This window comes from Acipenser ruthenus, chromosome 8 (genome assembly GCF_902713425.1).
Source record: "Acipenser ruthenus chromosome 8, fAciRut3.2 maternal haplotype, whole genome shotgun sequence".
Classification (NCBI taxonomy): domain Eukaryota; kingdom Metazoa; phylum Chordata; class Actinopteri; order Acipenseriformes; family Acipenseridae; genus Acipenser; species Acipenser ruthenus.
In genome coordinates this window covers 13,756,570-13,779,049 of record NC_081196.1, presented here as the reverse complement: position 1 = coordinate 13,779,049, position 22,480 = coordinate 13,756,570, and the positions used below count along the sequence as shown (strand labels likewise).

At 36.9% G+C, this 22,480-nt stretch overlaps 2 protein-coding genes across 7 annotated transcripts in view; one reads left to right on the top strand and one right to left on the bottom strand.

The window, feature by feature from the left end:
- Window positions 1-768, bottom strand: part of LOC131737817 (nuclear pore complex protein Nup98-Nup96-like) — a 28,028-nt gene extending 27,260 nt beyond the window's left edge. The window contains exon 1 of the mRNA XM_059029530.1: window positions 682-768. The gene's annotated coding sequence lies outside the window, so the exon portion shown is untranslated. The remainder of the gene's footprint in view (window positions 1-681) is intronic.
- Window positions 290-18,090, top strand: LOC117962628 (post-GPI attachment to proteins factor 2-like). Of its 6 annotated transcripts, none has more exons than XM_059029536.1 (6): window positions 290-398; window positions 1,904-2,069; window positions 2,673-2,925; window positions 5,927-6,021; window positions 15,968-16,076; window positions 16,337-18,090. In XM_059029536.1, exons 1-6 carry the CDS (start codon window positions 376-378, stop codon window positions 16,465-16,467), a joined length of 777 nt encoding a protein of 258 aa, XP_058885519.1. In that variant the 5' UTR covers window positions 290-375; the 3' UTR covers window positions 16,468-18,090. The 6 variants fall into 6 exon arrangements, with proteins under 6 accessions (XP_058885519.1, XP_058885518.1, XP_058885520.1 ...); XM_059029535.1 differs by having other exon boundaries at window positions 291-398; window positions 5,927-6,033; window positions 16,337-17,320; XM_059029537.1 differs by lacking the exon at window positions 290-398 and adding an exon at window positions 607-739 and having other exon boundaries at window positions 5,927-6,033; window positions 16,337-17,320.
- The last annotated feature ends 4,390 nt before the right edge of the window (window positions 18,091-22,480 follow it).

Genomic DNA, 22,480 nt, shown 5'->3' with positions numbered 1-22,480 from the left:
AGTCATTTCACGACACTTGAGGGGTGAAACATTTCACGATTAATAAACATCCAAAATCTGAATTGCACGACAAATGACTGGATTAAAACAATGCAGTACAATTCAGCGGCCGCTGCACCACATTTTTTTAAATAATGAAATAGAAACACGTGCCATACCACTGCCAATTGGGTGACTGATTAATTCAGGTTTCATTGCTGATGTGTTTTATTAAAATTATTTGAAAACATGCACGGCCAGCTCCCATATTCACCATTGCTGTTGCTGGCGAACCCTAAATGATTAACAGGGTAATGCCAATCAGGTTACGTCAATGGATGAATTGCCTCAACTTCTAAAAACTGAAGTGTGTGTTTTTGTGCAGATTCTATTTTGATGATCGGGACCGACTCAATTAGGTGCGTGTCCCTTTAAATCTACAGCCACCTGTCTGAGTGCGGCAGCTTCTTCCGGGTTTGCAAAATACAAACAAACTGGTATCAGATTTGAACTGATTAGTATCAGTACAGTTTAGCATGAGCTATGTCAGAGGAAGGTTTAGTTTTGTGTAAATCCGCAAGATCCCAAATTGACAAATTGCCGGGGTAGCGGGTTTATATGTTTTTTGTATATATAATCATTACTTTTTAAATAAGGGATTAGCGGACTATTTATTTATTCAGAAATGCTATATCCACTTACATTTGTCCGGCTGTCGCCTGCAGTTTAAATCGCCTCTCCAGCTCAGCAACCCAGGCAGGTAATGAAATCCAGCGCCTGGTTGGAATGGTTGAGGAAGGCCCGTGAATATATACAGAAATGGGTATAATTTTGGGATCGTGTAGTTTTTTAATTGGTGAAATGTGAACTATATAAATGGAGCCCAAGTAATTAGCGTTTGTTTAATAAAATTGCATTTGATAAGAAAGGAACTATATATTAAACTAAATTTCAAAGTAAAAACCGCATAGACCAGCGCTGTTCACCAAATGCTTCTGAAATTAATGTAGTTAAAAATTTAACCAATAGAACTGTAGTATAAATTATATTATTATCGTCTTGTAAATTGCACGAAATACAAAGGTGTTTCGGTACCACGTCACATTGATAAGTTTTTTTTTTTGTTTTTTTTTTCACGTTTGTTAATTTTGTAATATGGCGATGGTAGCGTTAGAGAACTGCAGTCACATATATTTTTACCGAGTGGTTTACGGTTCCATTTGTGTTAAATACGGGATTAAGCTGGTGGGTAAACATTTGGAATGTTAATAATGTGTGTTAACAAACGTGTGCAATATTTTACATAAAGATACTTAATCAAAACAAAAGCGTTCACGTATGACAAGTGCAACATTGTGTTGCTTGTTCTTTCAGTTATCAGCAAACAAATTGCACACAATAATATTAAGGATTATGTTCCCAACCTAAACAAGGCTATGTTAAAGATGGATCATTTTTTTCAGTCGTTTCGTCTGTTAAGACATTTTGAACCTTTGATTGGATTTTACTTTAATTCAGAATGTACAAGGTTTTACAAAAGTAAAATGTGCCGCAACTTCCTGGTACACCATCACTTCATGTCCTGCAGTTCATAGTCACTAGCTGCAAATTGTCTGCAATTGTTGTTATTATTTTTTATCTACAATCTGTATATACTGAATTTAATGTATGTAAAAAAAAGAAAAAAGCGTGATCAGTTACAGCGCTAATAGATTTTAAGACCTAGGACCGAAATGTATTTTTAGTTGCTGAAAAGTGGATGAACTGTTAAATAGACGTCCTTAGCATGGTTGAGGGCTCAGTGATCTGTTGTATGTCATCCCTAGTAATAATGTATTTCAGATATTCTGTTCCCCAAGATGCGTATTCAAAGTGTCTGACTGGTACAGGGAATAAAAGATGCGTATGGTCTTGTACCCCCTAGGATGCTCCAGATTCCTCTGCCCCTGGACCGGGACCCCACTCTGTTCCGCCTGCGGTTCACCTCCTTCGCTGTCATCACTGTCTGCTGCCCTCTCTTGGGGTTTGTGTCCTGCGTCATTATCTCTCTGCTCTTCCATTTCAAGGAGACCACTGCCACACACTGTGGGGTGAGTATGCATAGATATTCATAGTCTGAAATCCAGCACTCCAAATGTTGCATTCAGCAGGAAGCTAATGTAGAGACTTGATCGATTGTAACTTATGCTGGCCTTTTGGAATTCAGACTTCCAAGCTGAAGCATGCTTAAGTCTGTACCATGGCAGCTAAAAGTCTAGCAGAAAGGCATTGTAATAATCAGGTTTCTGTTTATATGGTGGGTCTTGTACGAGTATTGAGACACAAAGATTCTTCACTGCTTTAGCTGATCACCATTGTAAGATGTCAAGCACCTGCCGCCTGGTGCATCTCTGTATTGGTTGAGTTTAGAAACACAAATTAAAAGACCAGGCAATCCTAAATCATTAAAGATTTCCTATGGTGAATAAATAATGATTTATACAAAGCTTACACACACGATGCAGTAACGTCCTAACGCTGCGTCAGGTTTTTCTCATCTTACTTTGTTTCTCAGGGTTTGATTTCAGACAACCATTGCTTTCGTAAATTCATCTTATTGCAAAGCTGGTTTGGGTCAAACTGCAATGTGATGAGATTATGAAATGGTATCCAAGCAGTGTGTTACTGTAAATCGCGTCCCTCTGTTTGGATAGGTCTCAAACTACCTCCCCTCTATTAGCGCTGCCATCGGCGGGGAGACGCCCCAGCGCTACATCTGGCGTTTCTGTATCGGCCTGCACTCTGCGCCCAGGTTCTTGGTGGCAGTGGCCTACTGGAATCACTACCGCGTTCTTTCTGCCACACACCGCTACTACCAGCCACTGTGCCACCTCAACCTGCTGCTGAGTACCTTGGAAAACCTGGGGCTGATGATACTCACCTATGTGTCCTCCAATGAGAATTACCGTGAGTGCTAACTGACTTACTCAATTGTAGAGGCAAACATGCTATCAGTTTTAACACTTAGATTTAATGTTGTAGTGTTGAGGTGAAATCTGATGAACCGCTAGTTTCCACTGCATACAGATGTGTCCTGTTACATAACACAGGAAAAAGGCATAGTTTACCTTTGCTGACTTCCCTTTCGGTTTACACATCAACAAGTAACAAGTATGTCAGCCTTACCACAGCTGTAAATTAGAGCCAACAGTGTGACATATCAACAGTATGTAAAACAGTATAGAATAAGAAATGCTAATGGATATTTAGTATGAAAAATGGGTAAGTGGTATTGAAGATCTAGATGTCATTAGGTAAGCAAATTAGGTGTTTGTATCATGGTAGAGCAGCAGGTCTCAACCGGTGAGGTGCCCCTCCTGGGGGGCATGTTAAACTTTTTAGGGGGGTGCAGTGAGGGTTCTAGTAATGTTGTATTTCTAGTAATAATACTACAAAATTGTAAGTAATATTTTACCAAGTAAAATGGGGGGGAGCACTTATTAAAGCAGAGACCCATCACAGGCTAGTTTTGTTCCCTATGCATTGTATCCTTGTTCAATAAATAAAATGGATCAATTGGTGGTGCATGAAAAAAGAGGAATTGTGCAGCTGCATCAGTGCCAAAACAAAACGAAACATTTGGAAATATGAAAAAGTTCCTTGGAAATTGGATTTTTCCTTTGTTGGCACTGCAGGTGAACCTCGTCCTCAGTGTGTCATATGTGGTGATGCATTAACTAATGACCGACTATTTATTAAAAACAAAAGTGCAGCCAGAGAACCGTGTGTTTTAATAAGTTTATAGCGATTTCGGTAATATTTTCTTTGGAGAAGTTAAAGTTCATCAAAATGTAAAGACAAAGAGTTACGTAAATAGGATGATCCGTTTCACAAAAAGGCACCCGGTATCTGTTTTTTTTTTTTATTATTATTTTTTTTTTGGTGTTGGGATTTTTGAACATTGGAATTAAATGTGGTGCCATATCTTATCTAACGTAAGTTAAAGGAGTTTCATTATTTCTGTTTAATACTTAACAGAAGGGCCCAAGTTAAATCAAAACATTGACTCGCTCGTCAAATAATTACAAACTGTTAATGTATGGAGAGTACAAATCTGTAATACACTGAAAAAATAAACATAAAACATATAGAATAAAGGCAAAATAAAGGTTACAGATGAAACAGTTAAGATGAACTAGTGTCATGACGGCCTGCTTCAGCCCTGAGCCAGATTCAGATGTGTTATCAGGCCGGAGTTTCAGGGTAGGGGTCGGTTCGGGTCAGGTATATTGCCACTGTAAAAGCACCCGACCCGTGAGGGTCCCAGGACCACACTGGTCGGGTGTACATGTGTAAAAGGGGTTTAATTAATTGATTGATTGATTGATTGTGTTCACTGTTAAATAAAACCAAAATCCTACAAATTATATTCTACTTTTTTTGTGCAACAGGGAGGGGGCAAGTAGATTTTTCTAGCGTTTTGACCCTTGGATAACAAGACAACAATTATTTTTTCCAAAATTGCACACACCAGACTGAAAATAATTACCTTAAAAATGGTTTAAAATGCATTCAGAAGGAAGATTTAAATTACAGTTGTCCCGCGTTATACTGCCCCCCTTTATAACGCCACCCTTGCATACCGCCAGTTATTCTCTCTGAACAAATGTCACCAATATAAAAACTGTGCTATTTGTACCCGTTATATCGCCACCCCGCTGTCCATCACCCACCAACTTCCCAAGCCAAGCAAACGTAAATATAAGCATTGTAGTTTCCCTCATTGTAGCGCCAGCGAAATAATCATGGTCAATTAAAACAACAAAGTTATGCAGTTAACCTTTGACTCACTTTCCTAATTCGTTGTTAACTGAACGTTCACACGAATGTCATCTACACTCCCGCTCTCAAAGCAAACCAGAATGTACAAAATGGCGAGTCGGCCCTACATTTAACCAGAGCAAAAGAAAAAAAATCTGCATGTATGCATCTCAAAATAATAAAGCAAGACATCGCAAATGTTTTCTCGCCTAAGTGAGGCATATACTGTTTATCGAAGGACAGTCTAATGGATAAAAACAAATGGCTTACCTTGATGGAACAAGTCGATTTGTTTAACCTGAAAAAGGTTTGACGCAGTCTAAGATAAGTGACTTTTATAACCACAGTAAATGTTAAAAAAAAAAAAAAAAAGTATGGTTTGTTTGTTTACATGCACGTTTTGCACAAATGAAGGCTGACTTAAACTAAAGCATCAGTTTTGTAAACGGCAGAATTTTTTTTTTTACTTTTTTCATTTAAAAAGTGTTTTTTTTAAACTGCTTAAAGAATGCTGTTGAGCTTAAATTGCTTTGTGAAATAAATAGATGGCATCATTCAATGGGGGATAGTATTCAGCAGGCTTACAGTCGTGCCACAAACACTAAAGTTAAAATGACAGTACAGTAAAAAAAAAAAAAAAAGAAAAAAAAGTTTTTATGGAATTGTTTGGGTGATTTGAAACTAAATGAGTTCTTTTTTTAATTTTATTTATTTTTAAAGTATAAACTGTTCTTCAAAAGTAACCATGTGTGTTTCATACAGATGAGAAAAGATGACTACTGGTGAGAACTAGTACTGTAGTTAAAAAAAAAAAAAAAAAAAAAAAAAAAAAAAAACATTAATGTTTAATTAAAATGGCCTGGAGATACTATAATTGTATAACTACAAAATTAAAACGTTTCATTTTATTGTAAACATAGCTCTTACCTGGCGGTATAAAGTGGGTTGACTGTAGTATTGATTGTGCTTGGATAGGGAAGTGAAAGCTTTAGTGAATATGTAATCTCTGGGTATATAAGGAGGTGCCTTGTCTGTATTTATGTTATTATCTACTGCATTATAACTATGGTTGTCAGCCCCAGAAAAAAAGAGCATCTCTTTTTATTTAAATTGCTAGATTGTGACCTATCAATCTTGGTTTCTACAGTGGTCCATCAAAATGCCTTCGTCCTGTTCATGTGTTCTGCTCTGTGCCACATGTATCTGACCTGCAAGCTGTGGCGACTGGCTAAGAAACACACAGTAAGTTCAGAGGTACAGTAATCGCCCTTTTCCTTCTTATTCCTTACCTGCGTTGGCAGACCTCTTCAGTACGAACCAAATTGATGGCACAAATGTTATCTTCCCTGTGCAACATCTGCAATCGTTAGCTACTTATTATCTCTGGTTATTGGGTTTCAGTGAGATTTATATGGTCAAACAAATACAATTGCACAAATATTTCTACAGAACCCTGACACTCGAGGGCCATTCCATGAACATGATGTATGTTACAATCAATACATCAATATCAGACTACTGTCCCAAGACTTTTTGATGATCAAACGTCTGTGTACAGACCAGAGGTTCTCAGACTGTTCAAGGGAAGGCACAGTGCCTGTCCCTGCCACTGTTCATGATATTAAAGATGCAGCTCTGTGCTGCTGCAGCATACAGGCTTTTAGTTTAGAGAGATTCAGATAATAAGGAGGCACCAGAGACTAATACGTCACCAGCTGGGCTAAATCTCTGTTTTAACCCCATTGTGCCAGATTTGATGCCAAGCAGCACAGAAACATAAGCGCTAACCCTCCGGGGAACCGAAACAGTAATACATAAGTCTTCTTCAGTTTTGTCTAAACATTATGTTAAACTTTATTTGGTTTCTTTTAATATTACTGAAGATTTTAATGTGTGTTTGAACTTGCATATACAATGCATTCACATGATACTGCAATAATAATATAGTACAACATACATCATAGACATGTAGTCGCAGAAAATAATAAAACAACATTTTAAATGTTGTAATAGATTTTTAAAAAATACAGTTGTCTATGTATACACCTTAAGTACTTCCTTCATTGTGTACTGTATGTTTATCTCCTCTCTACCAGAAAACAATCCATCAAATAACTATTAAATCTCTAAGCATTGGGAAATAGAATTGCAGTATTAGCTGAATGAATATAGATGGTCTGTTATTACTATTTGCTTATATTAATTCTGGTAATATGTCTTCAGAGTTTTTATGTAATATTTTGGTATACTTATGACCAGTTTCCCACATTTCTGCATTTCACAAACTGGGTGGGCTTGTCAAATCAGTTGGTAGTTGCAGTGGCACAGTTCAGCAGTGTACAGTGCAGAGAAATATTAAACTTGGGGATTTTATATTCAGTATTGTTTTCTGGTGAGAGAAAAATGCTACAGCCCCATGCAGCAACAGAGGTCATCATCATGAAGTGTACTTCATGAGAAAATGTGATCAAGTATTTTTAAATCTGGGTTACTTGGCTTTGAAACTGCAGCGATCCACAGCCTCCCCTTATAAAAGTTTACCACAGTATTTTTGCATTATATTTTTGTAGTTTTCCTATGCTTGTACTATGTGTTTACCATGTTTTGCCCTGTTTATTAATAATAATATGTTTTACCATACCTTGCTATTCTTGTTAATGCTTTCGCTGTGCTTTACTACACTTTGATATGCTTTTACTATGAGAATCTTTTCTATTGGTCAGTGAGTGTGTGTGTGCAAAAGTGCGGCATCTTTTACATATTACATTTGTTTTTTTTTTATCTTACCCAAGGGAGGCCCACTATCACAAAGTTTGAGAACCCTTGGTATAGACCATTCATTACAGAGTCTGATATTGATGACTTCTCTGTGACAAATGGAGCATTTTCACAGAATTTGCCCTCATTAACTCTTAGTTATAAACCTAAGAAGTCGGGTAGGCAAACATTGCTTAGAACAGGAGGTCTGATTAATGTTTCCTGTGCCGTACCTAATAAGTCAGAGCTTTGTCTCTGCTGTATCATCTCTTGACAATTTGTCACCAGAAATACCTTTAGTGGGGAAAAGTCATTGTGCCTTCCGTATTGAAGAGGTTCTGTTATAGTAATTAATTATGAATTTATGATCTCTTGACTGTATTTAATGCTATAAATTATAAATGTTCCCCTCCTTTTGTCCTATCCTGGTTTCCCTTCTTTCTGGTAAGTTTTAATGATCAGATATGTTCTTTGTACTTGTTTATGAATTGTCATTGAGGTTTGTATGGGAAATGTGTTCAACACAGAGAAGTAACCCGAAGTTTGATATGATGTACAACGCAATGGTGCTTATTTAAAGTGCTCAAACAGTGCAATCCTCAAGCACTAGTGGTTCAATCGGCACCTAATCAATTATCACATACTTACTGACAATATTTGATGCATCAACATTTTATTTTTCAGTATCAAGAACAAACATTAGGATTTGTATCAAAAGACCCTATAACCGAAAACTCTGCTGTGCATAATAGTTAAACAGCAAGACACAACTTATTCAAATGAGAACACTTTTGAGAAATAAACAAAAAAAAAATTAAAAATACTTGAGTTAAATTAACAACTGAAAAGAATATGCGTACGTCCTCGCCATATGTCCCTTTAAGACATTAATAATACAACATCAATACTGTTTTTTTAAACACAATTCATCTGCTTATTAACACTGTTAACATTTTATGTCAAAAGCATTTACCATATACCCGAAATCCAGTAAACTGCCAAACATCGCTTTTCCGTCCTCCCTTTCCTTTACCCCAAACATTACCAATCTTCGTGTCCGATTCTTCCATTTTTTTTTTTTTTTTTTTTTAATAATTGGTTTCATTTTAATGTTTAAAGCAGAAAACGTTTAAATAAAATACTGATATGACTTGTCCAATGCAAATCCAGAGGCCTAACATTTGTTTCCAAGCAATGTGCTTGCACTAATATAAGCACAGCTACCTTTATCAAGGTTTGAATGCAAACTGGCAATGGGAGACTTCAATCTGGGCTCTAATGTGATGAATCGATTCACCAATATGTAATCAAAGCCCTGGAAATTTAAGGATGGATGATCAATAATCGATGCGTCGATTTAAATGTTGCATCTCTATTAGGCACTATTTCCTACTGTCCGTGATACAGGGACACTTCAAATCTCTAAATTAAAAAAAAAAAAAGAAGTCTATGCTTTTCTGTGAGTTAACTTGGAGAATGAATGAAGTTCCTTGTAGGGGACATACTGTCTGCTTCAGACAATTGTGCCCCTGCCAGAAAGATGTATCGAAAGAGACTTTGCTGTTTTTGGAGCAGTACAGGAATCCAGCCTGTAGGTGGCAGTGCTCCATTACATTACACATGTCAAACTCTAGAGTGGTGGTTCTCAAACTCAAACGGTTCAAGTTTACTTTTCATTAACACGAATTTACAGGGGATGGGGGTGGAATGTATAGTTTTATTTTTAAATTAATAATTACAGCAGAAATGTATTTGTGAATTAATAATCTGTTAAAATTACAATGCATCCATGAGGTGCCAGCACAGTCAGAGCTACGAATCTCTAGCTGTAATCTTTATTTATAAAACAGAATGTTTGGATGCTGCACGCTGATTGGCTGTTGAGGATTTTTCTAACGTGCAGTTATATAACTGTACAATGCACAGTTTTATAAGTGAGATACAACTCCAGGGCTTGTGCGTTGCTTTGCCTCGCTTCGTGGCTCCAACCCAACTACAGCAGTATGTTCATGCAACACAACGCACACCCTGTCGTGTGTTATCCCTTTCTTTACAAGCTGTGTTGAGTGCACGTGAGCGCAATACACAAAAACTCCCTAGTAAAGAATACATTGACACTTAAAAACTATATATGAGGGAGAGTTTAGACTTCTCCATGTATGCATTTTCTTCCTGAGTTGAAGGTCTCAAATTTTGGGGTTTGCAATGGGATCTATAAACTATGCTGCTGCTTCTTTTCCATAATTATGTAACCTTTCCACGGACCACCTGAAGGGAGCCGGCAGACCACCAGTGGTCCGCAGACCACAGATTGAGAACCACTGCTTTAGAGATTAACAACAAACGTAAAGCTCAAGAAATATGTTCTCCGCTATTTGCACACATTTGAGGTAATCTTGCCATTTAAAAAATCTTCTTGCTATCAGTTTAGAACATGATTTTGTTTTTTCAGTCTGACAGTACTGACGGTATATAGTTTGAAAGAGAGGAACAGTGTGGGGATGGTTGGTGGCACTGTGGTCTCACTGGGGGAGGTGGTATTGCACATGTCTCTTGACATAGGAATGAAACAGTTGATGGATAACATTGCTATGTTGTTTCCTTCCAAATACAAGAGTGATGAAAGGAGGTCTGTAGGAAGTAGAGACACTCATTTGCTTGCTTTTTTGTTTGCAAAAACCATTGTTCTGTATAGACTGGTATTTTTAAATAGCAGTACTGTGCATTTTAAAGTACAAAATAATTCCAGTATTTTATTTATATATATATCAATTTTGTAGGGCTCAGATTTTCCTTTATGAAACACACTAATTTTATTAGAGAGAAATTTGATTTTTGTAATGGTTATTTACAGACGTGCTCAAATTTGTTGGTACCCCTCCACAAAAAACGAAGAATGCACAATTTTCTCTGAAATAACTTGAAACTGACAAAAGTAATTGGCATCCACCATTGTTTATTCCATATTTAATAGAAATCAGACTTTGCTTTTGATTTTTTTATTCAACATAATATTGTAAATAATAAAACAAATGAAAATGGCATGGACAAAAATGATGGGACCGCTAACCTAATATTTTGTTGCACAACCTTTAGAGGCAATCACTGCAATCAAACGTTTTCTGTAGCTCTCAGTGAGACTTCTGCACCTGTTAACAGGTAGTTTGGCCCACTCTTCCTGATCAAACTGCTCCAGCTGTCTCAGGTTTGATGGTTGCCTTCTCCAGACTGCAAGTTTCAGCTCTTTCCATAGATGTTTGATAGGATTCAGATCAGGACTCATAGAAGGCCACTTTAGAATAGTCCAATGTTTTGTTCTTATCCATTCTTGGGTGCTTTTTAGCTTTGTGTTTTGGGTCATTATCCTGTTGGAGGATCCATGACCTGCAACTGAGACAGAGCTTTCTGACACTGGGCAGTACGTTTTGCTCCAGAATGCCTTGATAGTCTTGAGATTTCATTGTGCCCTGCACAGATTCAAGGCACCCTGTGCCAGGCGCAGCAAAGCAGCCCCAAAACATAACCGAGCCTCCTCCATGTTTCACTGTAGGTATGATGTTCTTTTCTTTGAAAGCTTCATTTTTTCGTCTTGTGAACATAGAACTGATGTGACTTGCCAAAAAGCTCCAGTTTTGACTCATCTGTCCTGGGTCTTCTTCCATGGAGCCCACTTTCGCTCAAAAAGTGACGGATGGTGCGATCTGAAACTGACGTACCTTCACCTTAGAGTTCAGCTTGCATCTCTTTGGCAGTTATCCATGGTTCTTTTTCTACCATTCGCACTATCCTTCTGTTCAATCTGGGGTCGATTTTCCTCTTGCGGCCGCGCCCAGGGAGGTTGGCTACAGTTCCATGGACCTTAAACTTCTTAATAATATTTGCAACTGTTGTCACAGGAACATCAAGCTGCTTGGAGATGGTCTTGTGGCCTTTACCATGCTTGTCTATTATTTTCTTTCTGATCTCCTCAGACAACTCTCTCCTTTCCTTTCTCTGGTCCATGTTCAGTGTGGTGCACACAATGATACCAAACAGCACAGTGACTACTTTTCTCCATTTAAATAGGCTGAATGACTGATTACAAGATTGGAGACATGTGTGATACTAATTAAAGAAACTAATTAGTTTGAAATATCACTATAATCCAATTATTTATTATCTTTTCTAAGGGGTACCAACAAATGTGTCCAGGCCATTTTAGAATATCTTTGTAGAATAAGCAATAATTCATCTCTTTTCACAGCTTCTTTGCTTTATTCTATGACATACCAAAGGCATGCAAGTATACATGATAAAATAGCTTTTAATTTCATCACTTTTCAGGAGGAATGAAGCATTATTTCAATGAGCTGTAAGGGTACCAACAAATTTGAGCACGTCTCTATTTGTAGCTGTTAGTGAAGAATGTTTAACAAACATTCCTTTCAGATACTTCAATGCTACACTTCCAGTCAGCTTCGTAAAGTCGTATGAAGGAATTGAGTTCACATTAAAAACACTTTAGTCTTAGGAAAAGCAGTGATTGGTACGCCAGTGTGTCTAGCTTCTGGGATTCAGAGTTATTATAAAGAAAGTAAATGGCAAGTAATTGTTTTTTTTGTATTTCTGAAGAAATTTGTATTTAAAAAAAAAAAGGTTCATGGCATCAGCACTGTCTCCTATGTAAATGAATGAGCTTTAAAAAAAATAAATAAATAAAAGTGCACGCACACACCCACCCACATATTAACAAGTATATCACATGCACAACCCAAAAACAGGAAGCAAAATTGTTGAATTGCATTTGGACAGAGTGAAGCAAAGCTGTGTGACCTCAGTGTTGCCGACATAGCAGAGCTAGGCACTAATGAGCAAGGCTTTCCCCTGCTGTCTGGGAAATCTGCAGCTCATCTGAGTAAAGATCTGTGTTTGCTTCCCAACACTTACCACTTTGTGGAGAAGATTACTACGTTACTGTCCTTATGACGTGTGTGCAAAATGAATTGCGTTTCTGGAGTGGGGCGGGGGGACGTAATTGCACATTGTAAATATATACAGGAGACCTTGTCATGGTTCCTTTGCTATAAGAAAGTAAAGCAGTTCTTTCAATACCTACGGCTGACATGCAGGCACATGTCCAGTATTGTGCTGATTGATTATTAAGTCATTTGGATTGATTATTGAGTCCTTGTGAAAATGCTGTATTCAATCTCTAAACATTCTCTGCGACTAATGATTCCCATAATGCAACAAAACATAAAAGGTGTCTGCTATCTGACGTATGATGGTGGTGGTTCCATAATCTTGTTTCCCATCATTTGGGCCTCCTTGTGTCAAGTTTCATTGCTCTGCTGTTTTTATACATATAAAGGGGCCTACTAACAGTACTATAACTACTTTTGAAAGGGACAAAATATCCAGTTCGTCTTTTAAATTTCAAATTATTATGTTCGGTTTTACTTCAGTCTCCGCCGCTTTATTGGGACTCCTCGGGCGATGTAAAAATATTCTGAATAAGTGGCTGTCCTGATTAAACGAGAGGCATTTGAGAGGACCTTAATCGCACTTCTATTCATAAATTACGACATGCACAAGAAAAGTATATTTTACTGTTTTTTAAATTTCTAAATGAAAAGAAAAAGAATGAAATCACATCACATTATGAATAAAAGCTAAATGCATCATTTGAAATGCAAATCAATTGTTTTTTTATTCCTAAACAAAATGAAATCGATTTGTTTTTGCTTGTCGGTCATGACGACAACTCGCAAATGACAAGTGAGGCAAAAACCACTGGTTTACCCAATTTAAGCAGGTCACAGCGTAATCACGTAGTCACTGCGCTACATGAACCTGTCTTGCTCTGAAAAGCGATCTTTGTTCATCATTTGAAAATACTGTATCCCAATTAAACAACATAAATAGCATTGGGAAGAACAGTCTCCCAAAGTTTATCCCATTAAAGCAGAAATCCCGATTTACCAGTGTCCTGATTTAAGTGGCGCTGACTGTATACAAGTAATATATACAGTGTAATATAGTGAACTTGTCTGTTTTACAGTCGCATCCACTCCCCATATATACCTGTGTGTGTGTATATGTGTGTATATGTGTGTGTATATATAAATATATAAATGATAACAAGTGCTTGCTAAGCTTGAGTCTTTCCACATTTGCAAAAAAAGCTGCTCAGTGTTGCAACGACTTAAGCAACACAGTACATTTTGCAAAAATGAGGAGGAAAAAAAGAGATTTCCTGTTTTAGTAAGCGAGGCAGTTGGCCACTGTTTAAAAAGTAGTTTTTTTTTTTTCTAAAGAAATAAATGTGGTTGGTTTTTTTTTATTCTTTTTCTTGAAAGGACCACCTGTTTATTTACTGAGTTCCTAACTTGTATTAGTGATAGGGAAAGTGATTTGCTTGTAGTGTGCTTTCAGATGTAAAAATTACCTCCAGCATCTCCACCCCATTCATAGTTTAAAAGCCTGCAGCAGCAACCAGTGTGGCCTACTGGTTAGAGTCGAGGACTAAGAGCTTACCAGCTGACACTCACTCTGTAACCGCTGAAAAGAGAGGTATTGCAAGTCACTTGTCCAGCTTAGATTCAAGATAATCAGTGTATATCCCAAAGAATATAGTTTTCTACAAAGGACTTCATCGCCAACATACTTCTAACATAAGAACATCATTCTTCCTTTTGTCGCTGCAACTTGCTGAACCCCATGTTCAAAGTTTTGGACTGGCTCGGCTCTGGGTGTTCAGATTGGGGGGAGGGGTTGTTACAGTAGCGAGTTTAAGGAAGCCACAGACTGTATTTATATTCACAGTGCTGGACCCTAAATCACAAAGACAGACGCATTTCCTGTACTGGCCTAGCAGCTTGCAGAAGTGAAACGCATCATCTTGCAGCCAGCTGATGCACTCTGCATATTATCATCAGCCCAAATTGCAATTGCACGTAATTGCAGTATATAGTGACTTATAAGTAGAGTCTGCCCACACTCAACCTTTCACATGTACTGCATACCAGACAGACCTGTCCCTTGCTGTTTCATTGACACCCTGGGACCTTGACTGCAAAGCATCTCGGATCATGCGCTTTCTGGTCTGATTTTGAAGAAGTAATTGGTATGGATTGAAATAAAAATAAAAATAAAAAAAAAGCAAATGTGAATTAGAAAGTGACAAGTACATGTCTTTCCCCATCTGCCTTGACTTTCGCCTGTTAGACGCCAAGACTGTACTGTACAGAATTCTACTTTCTATTTCTGATCTTGAAAGTGGAGCAAAAATCTAAATAGATTAGACAGTGTAAAAATCTTAGTAGTAATGTTGGCATCGAGATGGAAAAGGTGCAAAAGTGTTTTTATTGCAAAAGACTACATGTTGCAAATGTGTTATGTTAAAAATGAAGGATGTATGGGAGACCTTTATTGATTGTAGGTTTGTATTACATTACTATATATAAGAATGTGACTGACTCCTTTTTTGTATTCGTTGCTTTTAATACTTAGCAGTTGTTGCCTTTGGGGGGCGAGGGGGAGTCTTAGAGTGTGGCTGTTGTACATTATGTGTGTGTGTGTGTGTGTATAATATATATATATATATATATATATATATATATATATATATATATATATATATATATATATATATATATATATATATAATACGTATGTGTCTCTATTTATATACCTGGTATATTATTTATTTTAATTGCATTGGTGTACTTTTCAAAGCCGCAGACTTTAGTTGTACCGTAAAAGCAGTAGAGAAGGCGCAGTGTGAATGTAGTGTTACTTGCATTACTTACACCTACAAATGAAAATGTGGTAAATGTTCACAAAACTTGTTCAAACACAGGCCTTCAGAGTTGATAAGAGGTAAGTGAATAGGCATACAATATGTTCAAGTAGAAACACTATCTTGTCCAGTGTTGAGGATTTCTGTGATCTGAGCCACTTTAGCACATCTGTTGCTTGTCGCAATATGTTGAACACATCTAGGCTAGACCCGTCCTTACCTCACTTGCTTTCAGAATGATGCTTTTCCTGTGGTGCTATTCTGCAAACGCTGCCATTCCAGGAACATCTGGAGACTCTTTCCATGACCACATCTGATAGCCTCAGCGTTTCAGGATGAGCCAGCCAGCTTGAGAACCCATTGTCATTCTCCTGAATTAATTGCCTTTATGGTTTTATTTATTTATTTATTTATTTATTTATTTATATATATATATATATATATATATATATATATATATATATATATATATATATTTTGGCCAGTGAGTGTATTTGCAGCTGTTGCAGTAAAAATGTGAAAACTGGCAAAAGTATTTTAATTGGGTAACCAGTAGAATTTGTCAGTTTTGTAATATGATAAATGTAGTTTTCTGTATCGGACTAATGTAAGTGAAATTTCACGATTCTTTCTTCTCTTTGCATATTCTAGGAACTGACTTCCTATCTCTGGAAGCATCGCATCTTCATCTTCAACCTGATGACCTTCATCTTTGCCCTATGTGTTTTTGTTCGGCATAACGCCTACTGCGAACCCGGGGGTGAGTAGTGGGCATGTAGTTATGTGTTATTAATAAATGATGTCACTTTTAGAAGCACATGTTGAAAAAAAAGGAGAAATACTTGTTTCCTGTTGTCAGATGTTTTAGTGAAGAAAAAAAAAAAATTGAGAAACCAACTTTAATTGTTATATCACAATCCCCTTTTGACAAATGTTACTGGTGAACTTGTCTCATACATTCAAGTCCATGTTTCCTCCTGCTCCAGCTTTACTTCACTGACTCGCTACCCTCTTCCCCAGTGTACACAGTGTTCGCATTCCTGGAGTACCTGGTGGTTCTGTCCAACATGGCGTTTCACATGACAGCATACTGGGATTTTGGGAACAAGGAACTGGTCATAGGCACACCACTCGAGGACAAACGATTCTAATGGTCCTGTCAGGGGCATGGGGGACTTGCAGACAACAGTAGCACATTGACATAAGTGGATGCAAGGGCACAGGAAAGCCGCCATTCACACTGACAATCGGAGTGCTTGTTCACCCAGAGCCACTTTGAAAGGGCTCAAAAGAACTTATGGGAAGGATGCCAGTTCGACCAGACTGCCTGGGGGAGAATGAGCAGGGCTTCTGAGTTTCTCTCTCCCCCTCTCTCTCTGGATCTCTCTCTCTCTCAAGTAGTTCTTTTACAGATTCTGTTTTTTTTGAGATTCACACAACCATTTATTCTGAAGATGCTCAATGTATCCCTTTAATCCAAAAGGCAAAAAGGAATAACGGTGAGAATGTTGCTTTGTTGTCAGAAGGTACAGGAACTAGAAACAATGCAAACAATACACTAGACTTGAACAGCCGAGTATTTTCAGGATGTGTTGGTGCTAAAAAAAAAAAAAAAAAAAAAAAAAAGGTTGTGAATTATTTCAGTGAATAAAACTGAAGAAATAATTATTAGTGCCGTACAGGTTTAAAACGAAGTTGCAAAGTTATTTTATTTAAAAAAATCTCTATAATGCTAAGTATTTAGCGGAATTGTTAGATACGGCTGAACTTCAAACAAATGCAGTTTTGACCCCCTTATCTGAAACAGTTATGTTCCAGTGATGGAATTAGACTATGTTAAAAGAGAATGAGGAACATTTTTAAAGTGAATTAAAAGTATGATATTTTAATGATTTTATTCTATTTTTTTTTTAGTTAACTTTGGATTTGTTGATGACTGGTTTCTTTTACTGTATATATTGATTTTATGATGAAGGCGATTAAATAAATACAACTTTTTTTATGGTCCCTGTTTTTAATATGAAATGCAAACTGATGATAAATCCCCATTGTTAACCCACCTGAACAAAATTTCTGCCTTCATTTGAAATTTGTGTGTACTTTTAAAGCCACAGATCTTCCTCTGACCTCCCAGTGGTATTCACACATGGACTGAGCATTTGTATCTCAGCCAGGGCTATACTGTTTGTGAACCCAGCTCTGTTAATATAGATAAAATGTTTTTTCCTGTGGATGTTAATGAGTAATGCTCAAACCACCAGAATTTTGCATAGGGGAATTTTATTATTTTCCTGTGATTAAAATCACAGGGTACCTGTTGGGTAACTTTTAACATCCTACCTGCACTACAGCAAGAAATTCTCAGTTTCTGAGGGCTGTGTGAGGATGGGTAACTTTAAACATAATTTATTTCTGAATTTATTTGTTTGTTAACAGACATTTCTGAGCTGCTACTGTGTTTTTTGTATCGGATGGCAACACCTGGGTATTGTTCTGAAAACATTACCTGTAAGCAACAACACTAAAAGTTGACTAAGATACAAATTGGTTTCGATCCAGTGTGTAGGTCATCTTACTTTTATTTTGATTGTATGCAGATATCTTTTCATGTTTAGATGTTGAGTTTTGCCTTGTCTGTTTTTGTGAATTGGTTACAGCAGGTTCACAATGTAAAATGATTTATGTGTAACATTATTACTGCTAAGTATATTTAAACAAATGGTACTTGAATTAAATACATATCTTGTATACACATGAATATGTGGAAATTTAAATATGCTTCCAGCATCTCTGTCATTATCACAAACACACACACATATATATATATATATATATATATATATATATATATATGAAGTCTATATTTGCATCCTGAGCCATTTGAAAAAAAGGGATAATACCTCTAGAGGAAAATATACTTGAACTTTAAAAAAAAAAAAAAAAAATTAAAGCTGGTACATTCTCAGAGAAACTAAACGGATAACAACATAGAACATCTGTACAGCACTGAAAAACACCATTTAAAAAAAACACGAACTGTACTGCTGAACCTTGTCTTCTTTAATATTAGCATCACAAGGGTATCCATGTATTATAAAAAAAATAATAGATGGGCCTCTTCAGTGAGTTACAGGAAAACAATTCCATCTTGGGTTTCTGAGACAGTTTTTATAAATTACCCGACCTTTGGTCTCGTAATTTATGACGTCAGAAACCCTGGATGAAATTATTTTCCTGTAACTCCCTGAAACCCCTATATATATATATATATATATATATATATATATATATATATATATATATATATATATATATATATATATATATACACAGAACAGATCTGCTCTACATAGTGTGGATACTTCTGTCTCTAATATTCATGCTGTGCATTAAATCCATCATTGGTTACATTTACAATGACAATAGAGGTAGCATGCTATGGTTGTCACACTATTACTCAGAAGAAGAAAAAAAAATCCCTTGACAGTGGCCATCTGGGTTTACAGCAGATGTAGCTGGTCATCATCTGTTTGTTTGTTTTTTTGTATTTATTTTTATTCAATATCTTCAAGGATGGTTAAATGTAATTATTTGTTAAATGTTTCGATTAAGATTCCCTCACAGCACAAAAGGGACTACTTAAAGTGGTGGGTTAAAAATTGTGGCAATATGTTATCCGTGCTACTAAAGCAACACATTTTTTTTTTTTTTAACTATGCAAGTTAATATATGCTGTGTTTTTTGGTTACTCAGCATTGTGACGATCAGAATCACTACACTGTAAAATGTACTTAATAAAAAAAAATGTGTCTAGTAATAAGATGTATGATTTTGTTGAACTACATTTTCAAAGAAAGACTATAACTACTGTATTTATTGTAAGAGAACTATTTTGTGTTCAAATATGTTTCAGCAGTAAAGATTTGATGCTGTGATCTTTAGCTAAGAGTTTATTGCTTGATGTAAATAGTCAGCTCAACTTATTGCTGAGATTTCATTGATTTATAGACAATCTGGATCGATGTACGCATATATTGCATTTACGATACGTATACAAAATGTGCAGTATAAACCCATGAAGATGTTTTGACTTTATGCAGAGATGTATAATTTGAAATTCCTGCTGTAGCTCTGTGCCCTGTACCTGGTTGTGTTCTGTTTTTATCCAGAGATAAGGAAGTGTATTTCTGTATCGGTAAGGTGACGATTCTTCGATTTGTCCCTTGAATTTGATGCATTTTGACCCATGGAACAATGTTAATTGTACCAAACTCATGCTGGCTTACCCCCTTCAGACATTCCATGCTTGGAACGCGCATTTTCAAAATCTAGAAAACTATAGTACGATAACGGTATGATGACAGCACGAATCTAGAAAAAGAACATTCCATTCTGCGTGCCAAAAGTCATTACAAATGTAGCCATTGTCTGTCAAGATACCAAGGCAAGTATTTGCAACCGGCACCATGTAAGGTGAAAGAGTGCTGTCTCCACAGCACGAAGAGGACTGATTCCACTATTTTAGACTATTTATACTAAATTATTTTACATGTTCTTATTGGGAAAACAGTACAATCTTAACAATTCTTAATGAGGAAAGTTGTTTTTGGCAGTGGAATTTTATTTGCCATATTAACATTTTTTAAATATATTTCTTTCAATAAATGGTAAAATGAGAAAAAAAAGCCTTTCTTGAATCTTTTTTAACAGTGGGAATGGATTACCTCATGACTTATTTATTTCTAATAAGAGTCATTAGAAATGTAGTAGTACCCCTGGCTGTGGCCCAAGCAGATACATTCAAAATGACAGGGTCCATTCCCCGGGCACAATGCAGTCTTAGTGTTCCCCAGAGAATAGAATGGCTGGGATTCCAGCTCCATTCAAAGCATTCTTCCCCTTCTCTCTTCTCTAGCTGGGACAAATTCCACAGGCTTACTGCAGACTGCCATACATGTCACAGCACTGTCCCTGGGAACATAAAAGGGGCTGTATTTATAACGAAGCTCAGGATGGAGTGTGTAATGCTAATATAGCCAACTGAGAAAGTCTCATGAACAACCCAGTTTAGTTAATTTCTTAAATATCCTTTATCCCAAATCCTTGTGCAATTGTATTTGCATATACCTAAGTAGTTGAAGAAGTCGGCTACCCAGGGGAGACTCTCGGTCATTGTTTTCCCATCCTCATACTGTACAGTTAATTTACAATAATTTTATTGGCAGGCCAAATGTTGTAATGCGTTTACCTTGGTATACCACAGTTAACTTCTATACGGGAGGCAGTTAAAGCTGAGACATTTTTTTTATTACAGTCTTAATGGTGATAACCTCAGGGTTTTGGTACAGTATATTGTAGCCTATTGGCATATTTAGAGCAAAGCATTTTTAAATTAAGGTGGAGTAGAGCGCTATATCCTCTTGCAACACCCCCTCCCTCTTCAAACACGCACAAATACACGCACCACCCTTATAGTATATTTTAAACTTGTTTAGGTTATCGGATGGTTTTAACAAAAGAGCACCGAGTTCTGTGTATCCACAGTGCTAAAGAATAATAAGAGACCGGCCTGGTGATGCTTGCAGACAAAACATACCTAAAACATCTGCTTTCGCTGCAGTACAGTTTTTTCTTACTTGTTTGTGGTTTCCCTTTTTCTCAGTTCTCAAGTGGGAGGTCCCTGTTCAATATTGTTTATAAAAATGGGTCCCCCCCCAAACCAGAAAGTTTTAGAACCTCTGGCATAGAAGATCCTCAAACCAAAGTGTTTCCATTTTCAACCAGTTCCTTCTGACAATGACAGTGGCAATACAGAGGATCGCTTGATCCAAACAAAGGGTACACTGTTATTTCCAATACACGTGCCAACTCCCAGTGAAGCTGGTAGCTTATTTTACTATCAAATTATATCTGTTTGTGTGTGGGTTGGGGAGGGGAGAGAATGTGGGGCCAGCACTGAAAGAGGTATTATCTGTACAACCCCAGGCTCCCGTCCACAACCCTCATTTTACTGTTAAATGATCTATAGGCAAACTAGTCAGACAAATGGCTTTGGTTTTTGAGCTTTGAACTTTTCTTCACATGTTCTTAATTCTTTTTGTACACGAGTGTCTGTTAATTATACAATATATTCCCTCTTCAGTTGTAAAGATTAAAATGACAATATATGTATCACAAATACATGTTACTACACACAGGAATTGAATCATTTTTGTCAAGTAATATAATCTAAGAAACGTATTTCTCGAGGCACAAATACTGCTTTTTTATTGCTTGCTGAATCATCCAAGAGGTGTCTTTTAACCATTGTTTTATTTTTTTGTTACTTATTCATTATCCCTTTAATGAAGTCACCAACACATTTTAAAAAATAAAAAATGACCACTAGGGGTGCACATCAGTAATTTCTTCTCTTGAGACAGTAAGTTTGTTAAAGGTTTGCAATGGAAAATATCTAGCAAACTCATTCAGGGGGAAGAAAAAGTGCAAACGTTCTTTTTATTCTGGCTTCATCACAGAAATTCCACCTTACTTGGGTTTACCCAGAGATTACCCCAATGGTAAAATAATCAGGGGACTTTATTAAACATGCCAAACTGCCCAGTAATAAATTATGATTAAAAACACATGTAATGAAATGAATAAAAGAATATTGTAACATCAAAGCCCCTTGCAAGCCCCCTTGGCAGGAAAAGGCCCCTTTTACACTAAGGGCTGAGGCACTGAGCTGATGAAATAGCACATGGGAGATTGGGGTATTTATTTACATGCACACGGAGGAAAAGAGAGCAACGTTACTGCTGTAGCATTTCCTGGAGGTTGCAGCTGAGGGACTGGGAGGGAATATGGCCAAGTTGTTACTGTTAAGGGACTAGGAGGCAGTGTGCAACCAGTGTGGCCTAGTGGGTAGGGCTGAATGGCTGGGAACCAAATTTGATTAGTGGTTAGAGCAGCAGGATTGGGAGGAAGTGGGGAAGTTTCCTCCCAGTTCTATACTTTGACAATGTTTTCACAAACCAGCACATTTAAAAATGCAAAAATACAATGTATTGAGGTTCTGTATTTTGAAAAGGAAGCTGATGTTAGTTCTCTTTTTTTTGTGGAGCTTGGCAAGCTGACTAATTAATATGAACATAAGTCAATATGTACGAACCAGCAAATGCA